Below are 23,017 nucleotides of genomic sequence, written 5' to 3' on the forward strand. Positions count from 1 at the left end.
GTAAGAATGATCTGTGAGACTCCTTACAGTGTAGGATGGGACTCCATGCATTACTAAGAATCTGCAGCTATTGTGACACTATCAGGCAGTTGTGTGCTATTGTCTCATCAAAACAGGGACTGGCCACCTGTGAGTTCTCAGGTGGCACGTGTCAACCAGCCCCAATAACCTTGCTTACTAGGATCATCAACACACAATGTTTAGACATCATTTTTTATTTCTGTTTGCAAGTCACCTTTAATATATCTTTCTGGGGGGCCAAAGAACTAAATTATCCAATGATTGTGTGTACATTTTGAGTTCTTTACTTTCCTCGTTTCAGCAGGCAGGGCGCAATCAAATGATGGAATTACTGCTGAATCAGGGAATAAAATTATCCAGAAAAATAAAAAGTGTATGTTTTTCTGAGTAGAAATAGCAAGCTACCTACATTACATTTTTAATTGGAACAAACCAATGTTTACGTGGCCAGTGCCTTTGCTTCAAAATTAGCACCTCTCAATTACGGATCTTTATTCATTTACTCAGGGAGTGAATAACTATGAAAATTAAGCACGAGTCAAATTTGAAAGGGTATCTACACTGTTGTTTTTCAGGTAGATCCGGGACTGAACCAGGATCTGAATATAACCAACCTTTGGGAGGTCTCAAACTTGATCTGGATCAGAGTGCAATTTTGCTTTATCTTTGTTACAGGTCAAGCTAAAACTGACAATTTGAACAGTTGTCATATGTCCTAAACCTGATCCAAAATGTGGAATTTGATCCCAGTGTAACTTTGGAGAGCTGACTCAATAAGATGTAATTATTGTTTCCTCTGGCTCTGATTGATGTTCTTTTTCAAGAATCCTGTTGGCTGAAGAATTTTTGCAATTTTCTTTCATTTGTCTTAATTAAAATGAACCAAGAAAAATAATTTTTTGTGCATCTGCCAGGCCACTTGTTTTCACTTCGAGGATATACCCTAATGTGCTATTTAGGCTGTGCATGAACTGTACAAAGTTGTCTCGTCTTCAGTACTCCCAGACTGAGATCTAAAGTAATGGACAGTTACATTTGTAGCTCTAAATATACACCTATAGCACTACAAAAAAAGTGAGCGTATAGCCATTCAAGCCACAAAAATACTAAAACTGGTGTAAAATATTGGCACTTTCAAAAGGGAACTTCGTAGTAGGGCTATGTTTTATAGCACTCAGTGTAAAGCCTACACAGTTACACATCAGCACTACAGGAGTCTCTAGGACAACTAGCATCTCACAGTGCTTTACTCACCCTCCCTTTCCCTGCAAATGGGAAGCAGATGGTTGTCTGATAGACTGTACAGTGTGGGGACACTATTAACACAGAGACTTGATCAGTCCCTGCTTTGTCTGAGACTGGTCAAGTGGCAGGACCATTCCCTGCCACCACTTGAGGAGTCTCAGACAGAGGCTCCCCCACCTCCCCACAACCGCCTGCCTGCCCGTTCTGCTGATCAGCGGAGTGGACAGGTGGCAGGAGGGGGATCGGTTAGCACTAGCTGAGGGAAATTGTTGCCTCCATTGCAAGAACCCTTGCAAGAGTTGAGGCTCTGGCAGCAGCATTACTAGGAGCAGGTGGGGCAAAGAAAGCAATTCTTCCAGCTCCTGCCACCTCTGTTGGGTAGAAGGTTGTCTTTGGCACCTACTGCTTTTCAGCTTGCCCTCTTCTCCAGCAAGGAAGAGCATAGGTTGTTAGTGACTGGGCTTCCCTGGGGACAGGGTAGGAAAACAGTGGAGCAGCCCATTGCTGCTCCACGGGCTGCAGCGCTTGCCTTTGAGGCAACTTGCAAGTCTTCAGGCATTGGGCTGAAACACCTGGACACTCCCTTAGCTCTGCGCTTTCATAGCACCACAAAGACACTTTGCAGCACTACAAATGAGTGCCTGGCCATGGCCTTAGATTTGTAATTCTGACGCAACAGCAGAAAAAAGAAAACAAACTTCAGAGGAAGTTCATCCCCTGAAAGCAAACTCAAATAGGAATCCTTACTACAAATAGGAAAGGGTGAAACATGACATCTTTTTCTGCTGTTAAGTTTGTGTGACAAAAGCCATGCTCCTTATGAGGTGAGTCCTACAAGCCATTGAGTTCGGCAGTCCTGCTCAACAGCGCTGCTTGTGCGTTTTCTGCGCTATGCTGGATCAGGGTGAAAGCGTGCAACAGTTTATGGAAACAGGTCATTAGGCAGACTTTTACAGCCCTACCAGTGATTTTCTTCCCACACCCACTCTTTGCTGTAAAGTAGTTTTGTTAACATTTGTAAACATTTTCACAATTTAAGAGTGAAGGGGCCTCAGGACGCCTTTTAATTGCCCACTGTTATTGTTATCCAGTTTGCTTTGATTTGCCCTGGTCAGTCTATTTTTAATTAATATTTAATACTATTGCACATAAGCCTAGAGGTCTTAAAATAAGAAGATGAAAGAACATCAGAACGGCCAACAGAAATTCCTACCATCCAGCATAAGAGCAGTGCCCTTTGCCTTCACAGAGTGAATGTATGACAACGTTCTGGAACCTGACTAATACTAGACGATTCTAAGAAGAGCCGTGATTTGAGTTTGAGTCGGGACGTACTCGACCAGCACCACGCTGCATGTTTTCTCATACACCGCTCCAGCCTCTGGCAGGCCAGGAACAACTTTCTGAAGCATTTTTGGCTCTTTTGGGAGGGCGGAGAGGGGAGGGGGAATGTAGAAGAAACAACTTTTAATAAAGTTTCTGGATGAAGTTTCTGGAGGGGTAGTAAATGAGACACTGGTGCTTCAAATGAGGAAGTTACATCTTTAAATCATAGAGCACTGAAAGCACAACACAATTTTGATTGTTTCACTGAGTTGAAAACCTTAAGTCAAAAAAGGTGGGACACAAAGGTCTACGTGGGTCTCATTTGGCAAACTGGAGTGCGAGAAGGGAAGTCCTTAAGCTGTGGCCCAGTAGTTAACTCTTAGCTGTAAACTGGTAGCAGTGAAACGCCCTGGGAAGAGAAGCTATTGGCTTTTTTGAACAAGAGCTGCGTGCCTAGGGCAGGGAAGATGCACGAGGCAAAGGACGACAGCAGCTTGTACGCCGACTGACACTATGAACTGGGTGACAGAAGAAGCTTACTGTACAATGGCCTGTTCAGTCATTTGATTCAACCACCTACACTAAGCACTGCCATCGACTATGAAGGATTTGTTACAATGAAAATGAAATAGCAGGGGAAAAAAGGATTAAAATTAATCTAGTCAAGTACTGTCTCATTATATTTTTGAGAAAAAGTGAACTGCACAGTACTGGTGAATATTGGAGATTTTAAAATAAACCAATTGATAATATAATATTCACAGAAGATCAGGGCTGGAAGGGGGCCCAGCCCTGGTGCTCTGGGCAGGAAAGACTGCTGGGGTCAAAATTAATTGTAGGGGATCAATCTTACCAGTTTGTTACCTGTAACCCCTGCAATTATAAGGACTTTTAAGAGACAGATCTCTTAACAGAACATTTCAACTGCTCGTTTTCGTTCCTGCTGCTATATTATAGCCGAAAGGATCTGAACTCCCAAACCATCACTGATGGCAGAATAGCAATTCTAGCCTTCAGTATCACAAAATGCTGGCAATTTTACAGTCTCTACAGGCATCTTGTTCTGGTGCTCAGCTGTTCTTGTAACTCAGGTTAAAATGTTTTTCCTAATACTGAACCCAAATTTTCCCTGCTGCAGTTTAATCCCATTACTTGTCATCTTGCTGACTATTTATGAAAGAGGCTTAGTAGCTAAGAGAAAAGGCTGGAAAACAAAATTATATAAAGAAACACAAATCCAAGTCTTAACATTTCCTCCTGGCTGTTAGGTCAAAAGTTCACAGGCACGTTACCACATTAAGCAAGACGTACTGCATAATGTCTAGAGTTAATCAGTGCCATGTAAGCAAGCTTAAGAGAAAGTGACCCTGAGGATAAGTGTCTCTTAAACTAAGACTGTACTATCAGTTTGACAGAGAAGACCGAGGATTCAAAATGGTTAATGACAAAAGTCATCCAAAACCAGAATGTACTGTCAAGTTAAATAATGTAATAGTATAAACATGCCAACTTTATTAAAATTTAATAATTTCTTAAGACTCTAGCCAATAATGAATCATCATGAAGATTAACTTCAAAAAAATTAAATGTAAATCTCTTAACCAGTTAATCTCCACTAGCTTCCTGTGTGCAAAAAGTCTCAATCTGTACTAAATTTGCAGACAGTCAGTCCAATGATTTACAGTACAGCAACGCACAAGAGTGCGTTTGCTGAATTAATTGATATCTTTGGGTTTTGACAGTTTAGCCAGATGAAATATCCAGTAAAAACTCATTCTGGCTAACACAAGTTGCTGGAAAGGACACCACTTTTTTCTTCCCTAAAAAGAAATAAAACACACTAAAACCATAGCATTTTCTAGATGTTCCTTCTCTGAAGTTAAAGAAGGCTTCTCTTCCTACGGTCCAGACAACAGGTTCATGAGTCTTCAAGGGAGCATTACAACTGAATGATTCAATTTTTTCCCAGTGGCAGCAATACAGCTTTCCATCCAGTGCTTAGCTTTGTGAACAGTCAGATTTTTTTTCTGGGATTGGCACAAGATGTTTCTCAGCAGGTTGCTGGGTTTCCAGCAATATGGATTTATTTTTCTTGCAGGAGTTTCCCTCTCTTTTGGGCTCAGTATTATTTAAAGTGATTTGTCCCTTTCTTACAGGTTTGCTGCTTGGTGTTGCTCAGATGATTTTTTCCCTTTCTTACCATGTGACACTTGCAGACACAGAACCATTCTTATCAACAACAGTGGGCCACAGGGATTTCCTAAGAAGAAACTTACCCACATAGGGCTTGAGGTGTCTAATTTCCCTCAACTCTGCTAGTTATATTAACAATCTTTAAAACATAACTGTTATTAAAATAACAGTTGGTGGCAGAGCAATAAGGCAATTGATGTAGGAGAGGGGGGACAAAGCTGAGTTCTTCACTGAGTTCCTTGCATCTGTATTCCTAGACAGACCAAGACAAATCTCCCAATTGGACTGTAGATAGACACAGGACAGACTCCAGTTCACCAACTGTCAGCGCAGACTTAGTGAAGGGACACTTGGAGGGCTGGATTTGTTCAAATCAGCGGGCCCGGATGAACTTCATCCAAAGGTGCTGAAGGAGTTGGCCAGTGTCATAGCAGAGCCGCTGGCATGGCTGTTCAAGCACTCATGGTACTCTGGTCAGGTCCCAGAGGACTGGAAAAGGGCCAATGTGGTCCCTATTTTCAAGAAAGGGAGGAGGGAGGACCTGGGAAACTATAGGCCAGTTAGTCTCACCTCTATCCTTGCGAAACTCTGGAAAAAAACATTAAGGATCACATTTGTGGGAGCCCAGCAGGGGAAATAATGCTGAAAGGAAATCAGCACGGATTCATTGCAGGTAGATCCTGCCTGACTAACCTTGTTTCTTTTTATGACCAGGTCACAAAATGCTTAGACGCAGGGGTTGAGGTAGATCTCATCTACCTAGACTTTAAGAAGGCCTTCATTACGGTATCTCATTCTGTTCTCATAAATACATTGACAGGCTGTGATGTAGATGATTACACGGTCAGGTGGGTGGCAAATTGGCTCAGGGGTTGCACCGAGAGAGTGGTGGTGGATGGGTCGATATCGAGCTGGAAAGATGTGGGCAGTGGAGTCCTGCAAGGTTCGGTCCTTCGACTGGTGTTATTCAATGTCTTCATCAGTGACTTGGATGAGGGACTGAAGAGCACCCTGTCCAAGTTTTCAGATGATACCAAATTATGGGGCAAAGTTAACACACCAGAGGGTAGGGAATGGATCCAGACGGATCTGGACAGGTTGGAAAAATGGGCAGAACGAAACAGGATGCAGTTCAACAAAGACAAGTGCAAAGTGCTGCACCTGAGCAAAAAGACCCACCGACACACTTACAGGCTGGGGGATGACCTTCTCAGCAGCACGGCAGCGGAAAGGGATCTTTGAGTCATAGTTGACCCCAAGATGAACATGGGTTGCCAATGTGATGAAGTGATCAACAAGGCTAACCACACTTTATCATGCATTAACAGATACATGATGAACCGGTCCAGGGAGGTGATGCTTCCCCTCTATGCAACACTGGTCAGGCTGCAGTTGGAGTACTGCGTCCAGTTTTGGGCGCTGCACTTCAAGAGGGATGTGGAGAATCTTGAGAGGGTTCAGAGGAGGCCACTTGTATGGTCAGAGACCTGCAGGCAAGGCCCTATGAGGAGAGACTAAGGGACCTAGATCTCTTCAGCCTTCACAAGAGAAGGCCGAGAAGTGATCTTGTGGCTGTCTATAAATTCATCAGGGGAGGGCAGCAGGGAATAGGAGATGTTCTGTTTACTAGGCACCCCGTGGAATAACTAGGAACAATGACCATAAATTGACGGAGAGCAGATTTAGGTTGGATGTTAGAAAGAATTGCTTTAAGGTAAGGGTTGCCATAATTTGGAATGGACTTCCAAGGGAGGTGGTGCTCTCCCCTACCTTGGGGGTCTTCAAGAGGACACTTGACAAGCACCTAGCTGGGGTCATCTGACCCCAGTGCTCTTTTCTGCCTAGGGCAGGGGGTCGGATTCGATGATCTACTGAGGTCCCTTCTGACCCTAACATCTATGACTCTATGAAAATATAGCATTTGTAGTCTTGCTGCCTTGACTACTCCACAGAAATCATCTTATTAAATAAGAAAGACCCATTAGGGAGAATGCATTTTATTCACTGAATATGTACTGTTGTAATAAACTGTTTTAAGTGTAAAAGCATACTCATTTAGCAGTTGGAGCAATCAACTGGGGGAAAGAGGTCAGGCCAAAATTTTGCTTCCATCCAATTATATGCGTAATTGCTCTTTTTAGAAAATGGTCTATACCTAACTTGCCCTTTTGTTACACTGAACTATATTAGCAGATACCAAGATAATTTCCTTTGGGTTCTGCCTATATCAATAAGGAAACTAAGCAATTATGATGAAAACTCATGATTTTTAATGGCTCATAACAAAAGGCCATTACTTCCCGAGTGACGTAGAAAACATCCAGACAGCTTATTTTATGTACCAAGTCACACTAACCGCCAGCGCTCCTGATTTCCATGTCTATTCCTGAGGGATGACTGAACAGCTATTCTCAGTTCCTACCCTGCCTTTTCAGCTGTTTGGAATTATCCTTTCTTAGTGTTTGTTGCCTTTTGATCTTATTGACTCTTTCTGCACTTTGCTATATGAATTTGTTTCAATTTTCAATGCATTTTAAAATGCTCAATTAAAAATGAAGCTTACCACACAATTGCTAATCTTGGGATGGTAAACATTAATGCTGGTTCATAGTCATCAATCATGTCTTGAGTGAGGTATCCAAGCTTCAGAGCTCTAGGTAAAACAGCAAAACATACATTTCTCAGAAATGTATCAGCATTTAATAATTAAAATAAATATAAGGAAGAAGAAACTTGAACTAGGAGCATATGATATGATAAGCCAGAAAAAGTGAAGCAGAAAAATTATACTTAGAGTTCACTACCCATAGATAATTGAATCTCTTCTTGGTACTACCACCCCCGCCTACTGGAACCAAATGACATAACGATGCCTTCCCCAACCACAACTCCGAAATGTAAAATATATGAAGATTAGGAGGAAGCTTTCCACACAAACATACAATAGATCTTCCCTGGTGATGGAGCAGGGGCCACAACATACTGAGTCCAGTCTCCCCATTCAGCCTTAGCTGTATCAAGAAGGGAGGAATTGTTCTCGGCCATTTGAACTATCCAAGAGGCTGCACATAGTGCTTCTGCCTACCATGATCACCAAAAAGGAAAGATCTCAAAGATCACCTGAGGGAACAAAAGTAGCCACACTCCTGAAGTAAGGCCCTCTTCAGGACGTCCAAGCTTCCATCCTTTCCTTCTCATCAAGCACATCGTTTCAACAGGTAACCACTATTCCCATTTTTTGTTGACCCAGGTGGATTTGACATCATAGTAACAGAATGCCAGAACCAGCCTCTTGGCTAAGATCAAGTACCTTACCAAGTCCTCCTCTAAAAAAAATAAGTATAATGCTTGCCCTCATCATCTGGGAGCTCACCCCTCCTCTGAGTTCTCAGAGATAAGTAATTAATGCTTCAGCTAGTTTCTCTACTAGCTCCTTAGATAGTCTAGCATGAAATTTCATCAGGACTTAAGGTGTGTACAGAAATCACTTTTTTGCCATTTAAATTGCTTTACTGCTGTGACTTAACAGAAGTGCATGGCTTTACAGACCTTTAAAAAGGGGTACCACGCTTTAAATAAACCCTTGTTAAATGAGATATTAAATCTGAAATGCTATATTTTACAGCACTTTAGCAACCTACAGCACTTTAAATAACTTCTGTATGCTGGTCAAGTTTCTGACCAGTGGAGAAGCTCCAGGAGCACAGCTCCCCCTGCCTTCTAGCCTGGAAAGTGCAGGGAGGCTCAGAGCCCCCCCCCCCCAACACTGCACTTCTGTCATGTTTAAGGGCATTGTAACTTTACAGTGCTATAAAAAGGGCTCTAAATTACAGCGCTATAAAATGTGCACAAAGCACTTCTGCATACAACTTTATTGACTTGAATATATATAACATATTTAAACATCCAGTGAAGCTAAATGGTTAGTCAGCCTTAAGTCTATCACTCTGAACTCCAATGATACTATAGTGATATATGTTTTTAAGCCAAAACATTTCCACAAACATCCAATGCTTTCTGACTGCATACTTGGACATGACAAAAATTAAATGCTATTACATTGCTTCTTAAAGATTACAGCATGGTATATGCATAACAGGTCTAATAAAAGGTAAAAAGAAAAAAGTATACTATGGGTACAAAATATTGAAATGTATTAAATTAATTTCTCAGATGTGCTTACCTCTCTACTGTTTCGCAAAAAAGCACGATTACCTCTTGCTGTACATAGTATTCTTTTGGAGATTTTACAGGTACCATGGCTGATACATAACTACAAAAGTTTAAAAAGTAGAGTATTTTAATCTTTTTCGATCATTTAACAATCCAACATAAATTAACTGTGACTAAATGTAGGTCGAATTAAAAACAAGCCATTTTTCTGACAGCTTTAATTTTTTTTTTTTTATAATTTTCACGAAGAGAACTTGCAATATAAATGAAAGTGAATCCATAAGAATTACAGATGCTTTATTTATTGCCATTTGAGGTAATGAATGTCAGCTGTAAATTTTTATGTATCGTTATAAATATTCAGCAATAAGCACTTGATACGTGTGACTTTTGGGTGGGGGTAGAAGCTGAGAAGCTTTCTATTTAGAGCTGTTACAAATGAAATTATTTGAGCAAAGCAGACTAGATTATAGGCAGTCTGTAAATTAGCCAAACAAAACTTGTTTTCTATGCAGAATTATGGGAATGTCTTGCAACACAGAAAGTTGCAAAAAACCTCCTAATCCCTGTTGCAGATAGGTTTAACTCATGAAGCATGAGGTTTAATATTTCTTGAAAAATAAATAGTGCCAGCAAAACTATAATACTGCATATTCTTTTTTATGTAGATGCCCAGTCCCATTTTTAATCTTGCTAAGTATTTGGCAAAGAATTCCACAAAGTAATTACATCCTCCTGTGGAAAAATGTTTCCCTTTGGTCTCCTCTATATGTGCAAGTAAGATGACTTGTATTTGTGCTGCACATGCACGGGCAGGAGGTACGACTGTCAGTTCACACATTAGATCCAATTGTGCCTTATTGCTGGTGCAGGGGGAGTCCGATCCTGGGCTCCCCTTGCACTGGCAAGGAGCTGGATCTCTCAGCTGGGAGCCTTTGCTGAGGAGGCTCCCAGCTACAGGGGCCATGCACAGACCACAACTGATGAAGCTGGCTGCACAAGGCATAGCAGAGACCAGAAGCCCTGTCAGTTGCAGGGTCTCTCAGTCCCAGCTGACCTGGGAGGGGATTACATCCCCCGTGAGCTCTGGGGATCATCGCTGCCATGATCCCCAGGGCCTGGGGTTTTCAGGCTGGGCAAGGTTCACCCCTGCAGCTGGGCACTACACATTTAAATTAAAGCTGAATACATTTTCAAAGTATAATTTTATAGCTGGTTGAAGCTTTTTATCATGGGATAGCTACTCTGCATGTGTAGCTGGTCTTAAGGTAACTCTGTAATTAACTAGTTAATTGCACAATACCTGTAACGTGTAAAGGGGACCTTCGTTAGTTTTCATTCTGACCCCCTTAAATTCATTCAATGTCTCCTTACCCTGGTGCCGAGGCGGGGAGAACAGAAGCTTCTGTTCTCTAGATCAGCATTTCTCAACCCAAGGGTCGTGATCCAAAAACAGGCCGCAAGAACATATGAAAGGGTCACAAACACACTTTAAAAAAATGAATCAACCAACTTTAAAAATGGATTCTCCTTTAAAGGAGAAAAAAGTGGCAATCTACAGGTCTCCCCTTGCAGGCTGGCAGAGTTCCAGCCTGCAAGGGGCTGCTCGGGGCTGGGGGGAGCAGGAGGAGGGCTATCACGCAGGGGGCACCACATGCATGCAGGTGCTCACATATGCACATGGTGGCCAGGCAGCATGGAAAGCAGCTCCAGCGGCTCCCCACGGTAGAGTCTATGGGGTGTGGGGGAAGAAGAGGGGAGCACAAGCGACACTGCCTGCCACCCCACCTCTTCTTTGGGTGAAGCCTGAGGGGAACAGCGGTAGCTGGACCATGGCAGCAGGGAAGAGCCATGGCCTGGCACACAAGTGGCTGGTAGTGGGAGAAGGTAAGGACAGTGTGCCCCTCCCCACCGTCCTTTACTCCATTGAGAACCACTCATTACCGTGTACACTTTGTATCATATCCTCTCTTATTTGTTTCCTTTCTTCTGACAACAACATTAAGAGAGAGATTTGACTTGCATTTGTGCCTTTGAAAATCTCCCTCAAATACCATATTTCAGTGCCCAACATGTAGATTACATCATACTTAAAGACTGCAAATCCAGATTGCCAAGTAGCTATAGCATTTTATTTGACTGAAAGGAAGGAGGATGTGACACTGTAATAAAAATTATATCTTATTCAAGAAATTCAAAATCTCTGAAAAAAAAAAGTATAGCTGTATGAGGTAATGTTCAGGGTACATGTATTCTGAATTGCTTACCTTAACTCAAATTCAGCAAAAAGGATATCAAAATGTCTGAGCGAGTCCCTCATTTTTTCTGTGTAAAGATTCAAATCCCGTAGGGCCTGGTCACGAATAATGTTTCTTACTTCCTCCAGGCTACGAGTCAGATCCTTAGCCAATGGTCTCATAGCCATACTCTCAATTTCACGATTCATAATAATTGAACCAGCAGCCAAGCACTGTGGAAATAATTTTTTAAAGAGGAAAAAGCAATTAGGTTATACTTCATGCAAGAGAAAGTCACAGGAATAGATGGCACTTAAAGGGAGCTGGGCTTGGATCCACCTCTGACTAATTACTGCCTCCCAAGGGATGGATTTGAGACCAGACATCAGGTGAGCACCTGGAAGTCATGTGGTCCTGAAAAGGCCATAAACTGCTTGCCCTCGGAGACCCGGGAGTAGTAGGGTGGCCCAGGACAAAAGGGAAGGAGATAGGCGGAGGCAATCCCCACCAACAAGGTGAAAGACTTTTTGCATGTAGCTGCCATGTGTGCAGGAAAAAAAAGTTTTGAGGGGAAGAGGCTTAGGAGAGGCCAAGCAGCAGAAGCCGATTTCTTTATTTTGATATTGAAAAATAAACCCCTCCTTGGAAAAAAAAGAAAGGAAATTCTGCTCCTAGTAAAGCTTTATGTGATGCACTAGCCAGTGCATTAGCTGACCAACTCAGAAATCTTATAGGTAAACCTTTATTTTGATACACTAACAAATGTTTCTTTTTTTCAGAAACACTATTGTTTAAAAGAAGGCGTTTAGTAATTTCCACTGCTGGGCTGGTCCACTGACGGTTACATCTGGAAGGCAGTGTGTGCTGATATAAATTATACTGAATCTACTTTATTAATAGAAATATGTTTTCAAAATGTAATGCACACATAGCATAAGTCAATCTTGAGGCTTTTTTTTTTCCTTTCTTTTTCAGTCTCCTTTTCACTGGTGAATAGCAATGGCTGGAACACATTTTCCAGCTCTGTAGGGAGGATCTGTAATCCTAGACCTTACTCAGCAGCCTGATGTACTGATTTATGGTACAAGGGCACTCTCAGAATCTCACGTTTTTGTTCTCTCATCAATCTAAAGCAATAATTACAATAAACCATAGGCCAGTCAAGTCTTAGATGTTGACAGTTATAGCTCACAGTTTAAACAAAATTCACAGTGAGGAAGCTGACAAGAAAACAATGTGCATGCTATTCTCGGAGAGGTCTCTACAAATAAATATAGCCTCCCATACTATATTTCCCTCTAGAAAGTTGTCATGGCTTCTAGCTCTGTTTGTAGCTATAGTTTTCTGAAGCTAGCAACTCCCTTCAGCACAGAGACTGAAGGCCTGATTCAGATGAGCCAAAAAATACCGTGTAATGTAACACACTCATTGAACCACACTCGAGATTTCTCTCCTAAAATGTATACTCTCTCGGTGGTACCTCCAGCATTTTCCACCCTGGACTATGCACACACACAGAGTTTTTTTTAAATAAGTTTTCTATATAAATAATTAATATTTTATATATTAATATAACTAATATATAATTAATATATATAACTGCTTTTTTCCTGCTGTAAACCCCACCCCCCTACACACCTCCGCAACAATAAAGGGCTTCAGGATTTATTAAGGGGATGAGAAGAAACTGTGTCTAGTTTTAAGTACTCAGCAGGGAGTTCTCAAGATGGTGTGAAGAGTTGCAGAATCAGCACATCAGGCTGCAAAGCATTTTAAATGCTAGCATCCCTCAGAGCAAAACAGGGTGTGAGATGAGTGAAGGCAAGTACATGCCAGGGTGGCATAGTGGGACAACAGAGAGATCTATTTCATCTCTTGCCTTGTCTTACATCAAGGCATTTCAAATGACTTGCATAGCATCATATATTAGGTCTTTGCAAACTCTGTCCAGGATATACCATATCTTTGCTGACCAAAAGACTTTACCACTGGAAATAAATCTGTATTTTTGAAAAGGGAAATCATGGAACTAGAAGTTATATAAAATGTTTTAGAAATTATTTACAAAAAATATGCATTCTAAAGTGGGAAGAGGAGGAGGATGGTGCTTAGCTAATAAGAGCTAGTAAATACTTTAAATGTAGGAAGTATGATGAAGAATATATGATGCTGAAGGTACTGAATGTCCTCATGATAAAGCATTCAGTAAAGCTGTGTGAAACAGCACCATTCTGCTTCGACTTCCGTTTCAACATTTCGATGAAACAGTGTTTTGTTTAGAGTTTTGTTTAGTTTCAAAAGCACTGTTCCTTTTTCTTTTGCCGAAACTGTTTTGCTGTTTTGATACTGTTTTGAAGTTTCGCCCAAAGGCTATTCTGCAGCCAGTGCTGGGAAGATCGGTGTTGCTGCTAGCCCCAGCTGGCAGCACCAGCTTCCTGTTATCCAGCAGGCAGATCGGGGGCTTGCCCGCACACCCGGGTGGGCTGTGCCGGACTACTCCCAGGGGTGTGGACCCCCAATCTGCCTCCCAGATGACAGAAGGCTGGTGCTGCTGGCTGGGGCCAGTGGCAGCCACAATCTACCCAGCCCAGGCTATGGGCAAAATTGCCGTCTCTGGGGGCGGCCAATGGCATGGCCGCCCCGGGCTCCGCGCTTTTGGGGGTCCCATGGAGCCAGACAGAGTGACCACAGCAACTCTGCACAGCTGTCGCCACCTTCGTGTCTGGCTGCTCACTAACCCCCACCACCAATGGTGGCAGTGGTTTCTTCACATCCAGGGCGCATGAGATTGGGGCAGAGGCAGGTCCCTGCATGAGCTGATTTGCCCCAGGCCCCACACCATAACCAAACCAAGGAGGGTGTGGGACCTGCCCCCACCCCAATCCCGCACGCTCTGGACGCGAAGAAGCCATTGCTGCCATTGATGGCAGCACTAGCAGTGGGGGGCAGGGGGGTAGCGAGCAGCGGGGTGCGAAGCTGGTGCCGGTGGTGCAGTCACTACTGCCACTCCACCCAGCTCTGCAGGGCCCCTCAAAGTGCGGGGCCCATGGTGGTCATCCCATTCACCGCCCAACCCCAGGGACAACCCTGGCTGCTGCTGGCCCCAGCTGGCAGCACCAGCCTCCCATGATCCGGCAGGCAGATTGGGGGCCTGCACCCCCAGGAGCCATCTGGTACAGCCCCCACAGTCCTCCCGAGGGTGTGGGCAAGCCCAGTCTGCCTGTCAGATGACAGGAGGCTGGTACTGCTGGCTAGGACCAGCACTGAAGCCAAGTAAGCTTGGCTTCGAAACTCAAAATGTTTCAAAACTTTTGAAATGTTTCGAGTGCCCTTGTTTCATTTCAAAGCTATTTCAAAGGCTTTTGTTTCATTTCAATTTCGCTGTTTCGAGCTCGAAACTCATTGAAACAGCTTTGAAATGAAACACTAGGTGAAATTTTGCATAGCCTTAGTATTTAACAGAATTTGAAGATTTGTTGGAATCTGACATGCTTGCCCTGTGTCCACTTCTGCTATGGCCTCGAACTTTGGGCTTCCAGCCACTCACCCCAGGGTCCATGCCACCAGAGCAGGGTGCCAAAGGTGATAGAAGATGACAGATAGAGCAAAAGTTGGGGTGGGGAGAGGGAGAATATTAAGACCACTGTCCTTCTTTTCTTACATATTGTTGATACCAAGAGTTTTTAAGGTCTGCTAACCTGAAGTTGCCTTGCTTCCCATGAAAGAGGTCAGACAGCTTTTTTGTAAAAGAATGCTCAAAGTTCCCAGACATCAGGGCTAACGGTTGTGCATGTTAATACATGTGTGCGTGCACACACGCACATACATACATGCCCCTTAGCTATGGATCTTCACCTCTCCCCAGGCCCAAATAGCCCAAGACTACTAATCAGCAGAGAATACTACAAACCTATTTATATAGGCTCCTGTAAAAGTAAGCATTTGAGTGAGGGAGGTGAGGAATTTGGTATTCTGCAGCATAATTATTTTATTCACTGCTTATTGCAGAGACATCTGGACTCTCACATAGGTGCGCCTTTTAATCTCTTTCTCTATTTAATAATGGTTAAAATAATATAGTAATTAGAGGGAGAAACAACAGAAAGGTCAAATATATGTTTAGTTAAGAATAGTATAAATTGTCCCCTGAAAAATGACTTTACTCAGACCTGAAATTCTGTGGACATATATGGAAAACTTTTACAGCCAGCATGTGACAGCCTTCATGGTGGATATAAAATTGACCCAATAAACTGGAAATATAAATATAAAATACCAACACATTAATCGTATATACACAATTTCTAAAAGGCAGACAAATTACTGTACACAATTATTAATACAAGTTCTATTTCGCAAGTACAACAGTTTATCTTAGAGTGCGCATCAAGAACAAATTAATTTAATAGTCAAATCAATGCTTGTGGCCACTGATCTAAAATTTTAGATGTTCTTTGGCGAGAAAATGAGTTTCACACATTTCAAGCATAAGCTACCAACCATTCTTTACCAGATGCACACAGTAAACCAATCTCCATTTAACATAAAATTACACATATACCACAGACCTACCTCTGCTCCAAACCAAAGCTGCCCTGCAAGGTTGTCATGGCGTATTTCCTCTGGAAATTTCACACAGAAGTCCCGATTGGCCCGGTCATGTGGAATGCATTCATCCATGATCTGATTTATGATGTTTAAAACATTATCCTGGAACAGAAAATCATAATAGCAGCTAATAGCAGCAGGTAATACGTACATATACTGGTACACTGCAGATATTAAAGACACTTACTAAAGCAACTTTATTCGGCCTTTTTCAAACTTTTCTTAAAAAACCGCACAATATGGAAAAACCAATTAAAATCACATTTTATCTGCAAACTCTGCTGGTCACCACTGATAACAGGTACTGGGTTTAGGAAGGAGGAAAAGGAGAAACATTCACTTTTTTTTCAGTTTGGTTACTGTACGCAGTTTAGGTAGCAGAATTGTGTGTATAAACTGCAGGTAAACAAGAAATAGAAAAAATTCTGATTGGCGGCGGGGGGGGGACTCCTTGAAACAAAGCAGCTTTTTTAAAGAATGTGTGTTATACAATTCCTTATTGGTTTATACTTTAGATTTATAACACAACAGCCAACTTGGGATTCACCAAGAGCAAGCCATGCCTCACCAACAGTTTTCCTTCTATGATAACGTGACAGGCTCTGTGGAAGAGGGGGTAGGAGGGAGGAGAAAGGAGAGCAGTGACTGTGACATGTCTTGACTTCAGCAAGGTTTTTGACACAGTTTCTCACATTTTCATTAACAAGCTAGGGAAACACAGAATAAATAAAAGTTGTAGAAGGTGGATACATAACTGGTTGAATCATCATGATGGCTGAGTCATCAATGGCTCAATGCCTAGCTGGGAGGAGATATCAAATGAGGGGTCTATCCTGGGTCCAGTATTGTTTAGTATGTTCGTTAATGATTTGGATGATGGGACTGTGTGCATGCTTAGCATATTTGTGGGTGACACCAAGCTGGGTGGAGTTACAGACACTCTGGAGTGTAAGGTTAGGATCCAGAATGACTTGGACAGATGTGGGAAATGGTTCGCAATCAACCAGAATAAATTCAACAAGGACAAGTGTGAAATCCTAAATTTGGGACAAAATAACTGCATGCACAAATATGGATCTGGGAATGACTGGCTAGGTTGCAGGATTGCAGAGGAGGACTTGGGTGTTACAGTAGAATATAAGCCAAATTTAAGTCAGCAGCACACTTGTGTTGCAAAAAAAAGCTAAGAGTTAACAGATGTGTCACTTGCAAATCAAGGGAAGTCATTCTTCTGCTCTATACAGCAATTGTGAGGCCTCACTCTGTCCAGTTTTGGACTCCACACTTCAAGAAGGACATGGATAGATTGCAAGGAGTCCAGGGGAGAGTGATTAGATTATCATCAGAGGCCTGGGAAACAGGACATATGAGAAGAGGCTGGGGTTACTTAGTCAGAAGATGAGAAGACTGAAGAGGGACTTGATAACAGTCTTCAAATACCTGAAGGGTGATATAGAGAAGTTGGAGATGGCCTTCTGTCTGTTGCTGGAGGGGACAGGACTAGAAGCAACGGACTCAAGTTTCAGCAGAGGACATTTTGGCTAGAGATTAGGAGGAACTTTCTGACTATGAGAATAACCAAACATTGGAACAAGCTATCTAGAGAAGCTGTGGAATCTCCATCCCAGGAAATGTTCAAAGGCAGGTTGAACAGATACTCGGCTGTGATGATTTAGTCAAGGATGATCCTGACTTGAGCCTGGGGAGGGGAGACTGGACTAAATGACCTCATGAGGTCCCTTCTAGCTCCACTTTCGTAGGGTGTTCTGAACAGGAGCACCTATGTTCTGCATTCATTTCTCTGATAAAGCACCTCAAACAATAGTAGCATAGTTATTCTAAAAAATGCAACTCCATAAATACAGAATGTCCCAGAATAACATAAAGTAGAAATAATTAAAATTTCCTGTATGACCCCAGAAACATGCTTAAACTCTCCTAAAATTACATGTCTTGCAAAGTGCCCAGTCATTACAGCTGTAGAAAGGAGAGGAGAGGGAGGAATTAACAGCATTATTCTCATTTGGTCTGGCAGTGTAAGGCAGGTGGTTCCCCTCAAATACCTGCTGGCTGGCTCTCCTTTGATGTCTTCCAAACCCTTCTGAAGATCATAGAAATTAGCCTAAATTACAGCACTCTAGTGGCTGCCTTAACTTATTCCTGGGTTAGAAGATAATCACAGAGCCAAAGCCATCCTCCTCATATGTAGTATGTCACTTGGCATATGTTCTGTATTCATTTAGCTGGAAAGTCTATGCTATAGGTAAGTAGACAGGTGAGAAGGTACACGTATATTACATATATCATATAGGCTTTTACAAATTCACCTTTGGAGGTACATAACATTTCATTTGCAGCAAGACAAATATATTTTGATATGCAGCTGTTTAGGTCAGTTAATGTGTGGCACTAACACCACCGAGCTCTCAGATTCAATCCCTGGTTGGACTAGATGATCTCTTGAGGTCCCTTCCAGCCTTACTTCTCTATGAAATCTATGAATCAAGGTTTAGAACCCCAATCACGTGTCTGGTTTCTGTCTCATGTCTTATCTCTATTTACTGTAGCCTTTTTCCTCTTACTCAAAACGTTTCTCAGAAAATAAAGATAATCTGTCACTTAGAAAAAACTGTTTAGCAGGCAGGAGGCTTTTAAGTTTAAAGACTTGCATCTCTTCTGCTTTTCTTTGCATTTTTTTTTTTAAAGCAAAATAAGTAGTTTGACAAAAATCTGCCTCCTTTGTACCCTTCCCCTGGGGACACACAAAGCCTACTGCAGTTGAGGAGCAGTCTTATTTCCTATCATTTTAAAGCAGACAGCTGAAATTGTTACTGCCATACAGCACTGTAACCTCAACATGCCACCAACAGATACAGTGGTCTCCATGTAAAAAGTATACCTTTGTGAACACTTACTGTACAATGGTACCTGAGATGTGTCAGTTATTTCTCATTCTTAACGTAGGTCAATTGTCAGAAACATACCTTGGTAAAAAGGAGATAAAAAGGAGCTGTCTAGTACTGCCTCACTGAGTACTAAAAAAATATGCAAGTCCATACATTGGAAACCTATGGCACAATGAGTTGTCCAGGTGCATGTTCTAGCTCAGCAGGATAGTGCGTTGCCTCCCCTACAGAAAGGCTAATCAACACGGATCCAGGTTTTCCATTTCCCACAGAAAAATGGTGGAAAATGTGGATTTTCCCTTTTGACATAAAAAAGTAAAGATGCTTCATTTTTAACAGAGAAGCACATGAAATTTCCACTTTTGCAAAAAGCTCTCTGCAGGCTGGCAGAGTTCCAGCCTGCAAGGTGATGGGGGGAGAGGGAGAAGGGTGGTCAGGCAGGGGGCACCATGCACATGCTCACATAATCATAGGGCCACTAGGAGAGTAGTTCCTATAGGTAAGTTGGGGGGGGGGGGAGGGACATGGAGGCCCACATAAGAAGGGAGGAAAGGAGGGAGGGAGATGGGCAGGGCTGGGGCTGCTGCCCAGCCCAGGTGGTGCATGGGGCTTGGGGCCACAGGGCCCTGGCAGAGTGGGATGGGGCCGTGGGCTCAGGCTCCCCACCCTGCTGCCCTCCCCCAGGGCCTCCACAGCCCAACAGGCAGGAACCGGTGCAGTAGGGCAGACTGGGGCTGGGCAGGGAAGCTCGTGGCACTGCTGGGAGCTGCACAGCACCATGGTGAGGTGCCCCCCAAGTCCGACAGCAGTGGGGGCAGAGGCGCAGAGTTGTGCCCCTTGCTGCAGCTTGGCATGCAGAGTCACTTCACCAAGGCAGCACAGTGCCTGCAGTGGAAAGGAGCTTTCCTACCCGGCCCTGCTCTGCTTGGGAGTGAGGGGCCTGGACCTGCATCCTGGTGAGTGAGAAGGGCAGGGGAAGCTCTGATTTTCCATGATAAAAAAACCAAAATCGAGTACCAACATTTATAGAATTAGAATTTATTTTATTATAGTGACTGAGGCACTGGTAGGCTTCCAAACTGCTTTAAAGTTGTAAATATATCAATAAAACATTGTGTTCAGTTGATACCTATAGATATACTGGCATTTCATTTTAATCATGGATTTTGGGGGTTTTAATCAGAGAATCTGCGATTTTTAAACAGAGAAAATCAGGATTCCTGCTTATCAACCAAATACTCTTTAGCACCTGCCCAGCAACACATAGCTAGGGAAGCAAATACAATATAACCTCATAAATCCAGCGTGCTCAGGACCAAGCACCTGCTTGAAATGTGAAAATTCCAGATTTTTTAAATCAGGGCAGTGGCTGGTCACAGTGGGCAGCTGAAGGGGGAGCATCCAGTCCTGGAGCAGTGGCTGCACACCGAGTGGCGACATGGGGTGGTGGATGGCAGTGGCAGCGCCGCATGCAAGCTTCCACCTCCACTGCTCTGGGACTGGCCACCACTACTCTCCAATGTAATATATTTTAAAGAAGTGCCAGATTTTCAAGAATTCCAGATCTTTGATATCCAGATTTATGAGGTTATACTGTATAAGCTTTCTATCTGGTTGTACAATGAAAAGTGTGTGTGGGGGGGGGAGGGGGGGTATCTGTACTGGAATTTTATGTTTTATTTGTTTTCTTCCTAAAGCTAAAAACAGCAAATGTATTGAATTCAATGAAAGTATTTCAAGTAATAGTAGAAAAGCAAAGGGCTATTATATTCACAAAACTGATGGAGCCCCTTCTTGCCCAGTAGCCAAGTAATAAAGCCTTCATGTCACAAGTGGAAGATGTAGATTCAATTCCTTCTTCTCCCTGACAGGGTATGAACCCATATCTCCCATTTTGTAGGAGTGCTGAGACAGGTCTCACTCAACCCCTGGCACTGAAGCTGTTCCATTTTATGAATTATACATTTATCTGAAACAGCAAGAAAAAGAGAGGATGTTTTCCATGGTGTAGTGTTTAGAGCAGTCACCCTGGAAATAGAATCACCTTGGGTGGGGTTGGGGAGGGCTGGGAGCAATGTATCCTGGGATGCTGAAGGACTGCAAATTGCTTGTTTTATCTCTGTGGAGCAGAATGAAGTTACTCTAACACCATTTAGGTAGCAGGGCCCAGTATCCTCACCTGAAGTGGCATAACTTTAAAACACCCAGAGGGCCCTTAAGCATGAACGAGCTTTAACATGTAGAAGCTTGTGTTTTAAGTGCCCTTAATATGGTCTAAATGTAACATGTAACTTCACCCTGAGTCAAAAGGGTGGCAATGCCACCACTACCACCCCTTCTTTCTTGCATCTCTTCCTCCTCAGCCTTGAATTTTTCTTCCAAGTGAAACCACTCACTAAATTATATTCAAATTACTGTAGAGTTGTAAGATAACTGAAATAAGTTCTCTCTTTGTCAAGACATGTCAGGTTTTGCATATCACCAAGGATTTTAAAAGAAAAGGTCAACACATGCTCTTGAACAGCGCTTCACACGATACTATCACTTGAGCCGACAAAGGTGGTTCACTTAATAAGTATAATGACAAAATTCTAAATGACACAGGTGATACTTAACAGCTAGGGACGGACACAGTTAGGGACAGAAGACTGTCTGAAGCTGAGGAGATTATGTGAAACCCAAAAGGTATAAAAAAAAAAAAAAAAAAAATCACATATCAAGCAAGGGACACTTCAAATGATTGCATCTGTAATGCAAATGCATACTCTGGGCATACTGTGGGATCAGCTGCATTGCCTATAGCTCCAACAGGATCCCCAGCACAATGAAAAATCCTGGTATCAAGCCCAGGAACATCTTTTAACACTGAAGAGATGTAATAGGAAAATATAATCTTAGCAGTAGAGTTCTGCAAAACCCACAGGCAAAATAGAGAAGTATCGTACAAGAGGGCTTCTGGAGAACGTTCGGAACTTGATGAAATAACAGTTTAAACAATACCGTATAATTTGAGGACAGGAGGTAATACTCCAAGTTATGTTTATTTGCTATTTGAATGGAGACAAATATAATTTTCAATTCTTTCTTTCACTGTAGAATATTAGCCACCGCAGTGATCGTTTTACCTACACTAAGCAGAAACCCCAGTAGACAATTCCCTGCTTTAATCTTTTACCTTACAGCATTTCCAGCTTTTCTAATACAATAGTACAATTTTATTTTACAACAAGTCAACGAAAGATTCTGTTTCTATGTTACAGTTTTCTAGGATGATGTAAAATTCCCACAGATGTCAATTGAAAATTTTGTGAGCCGAGAGTGAAATACTTCAAGTAAAGCAACTAGTTTTGCTGTTGTTTACATCATTGTTACATTTACAAGTGTTGATTTCTATAATATTCTAATATTATAAAAGCCTTAGTCTGTCCGTCTGTCCATAATGTTTTATTTGCACTCTGGTTGTCTTGGCAGCTAATTACAATGCTTACCAAAATAACCAGAGTGCTCTGCACAGACAGAAGCACCGCCATGAAGGCAGGGACTGAGGGGCCAGAGCAGGGGAGGTGAGGCCAGCTGGCCTTACCCCCCTCCCTGGCCCTGCTCCTTGGAGACAAAGGGGGAAGGAGTGGGGGAGCAGTGGGCCTGGACCCGACGCAGCGGGGAGGAGGAGAGAGCAGGGGGCCAGACAAGAAGCGGGGGCAGAGCTGGATGCAGGGCTCCGTCCCCACCTGCCCCCCTCCCCATGACGGCGGGGACTGAGGGGCCAGAGCGGGTAGTCGAGGTGTGGGGGCCCACAGGGCCAGAGGCAGAACAGCGGTTGCACGGGGCGTTGGGTGGCAGTGCTTCGTCCTTGTCAGCCTCCCCCTATCGTTTTTGACGGGCAATTGGCTAGTGAGTGTATAAGAATCTGAAATGATTTCAGAGGCTAATAAATTACAAGCATCTGTGGACTCTGTACATTCAATGCATTTATTTTAGCTCAAATATCATTATATTTTAAGGGTATACATTATTCCAAAAATTAATAAAACATGAAAAATAAATATACCCCTGACATTTTAGAGAATCAACTGCTTGCAGCATAAATGACATTTACAGGTCTCCACTGTCAAACATTCCTATATACCATGTCTCTGGGAGGGACTACCCTAAACAGACGAGAGTTATTGAGATGCTTCTCCTACCTTGTATATCCCAGCCTCTGTCATTCTATGAAATCACAGGCACCATCAGCCGATTTGACATAACAGAATCAGGTGATTGTGCCGCACCAGTAATTAAGAGTCTCGGGCAATTAAAATTCTAATA

At 42.8% G+C, this 23,017-nt stretch overlaps 1 protein-coding gene across 5 annotated transcripts in view; it reads right to left on the reverse strand.

Annotated features, from left to right (window-relative positions):
• Positions 1–23,017, reverse strand: part of ZFYVE28 (zinc finger FYVE-type containing 28) — a 264,687-nt gene that overhangs the window by 83,352 nt on the left and 158,318 nt on the right. For all 5 annotated transcript variants that reach the window (XM_025212577.1, XM_014523299.2, XM_006030895.2 and 2 more), the window contains exons 3-6: positions 15,768–15,905; positions 11,226–11,428; positions 8,969–9,058; positions 7,349–7,438 (exon numbers count right to left, since the gene is read on the reverse strand). In XM_025212577.1, the coding sequence (XP_025068362.1) occupies positions 7,349–7,438; positions 8,969–9,058; positions 11,226–11,428; positions 15,768–15,905 (521 nt within the window). The remainder of the gene's footprint in view (positions 1–7,348; positions 7,439–8,968; positions 9,059–11,225; positions 11,429–15,767; positions 15,906–23,017) is intronic.

The sequence above is a fragment of the Alligator sinensis genome, unplaced genomic scaffold (assembly GCF_000455745.1).
Source record: "Alligator sinensis unplaced genomic scaffold, ASM45574v1 scaffold1051_1, whole genome shotgun sequence".
Classification (NCBI taxonomy): Eukaryota; Metazoa; Chordata; order Crocodylia; family Alligatoridae; genus Alligator; species Alligator sinensis.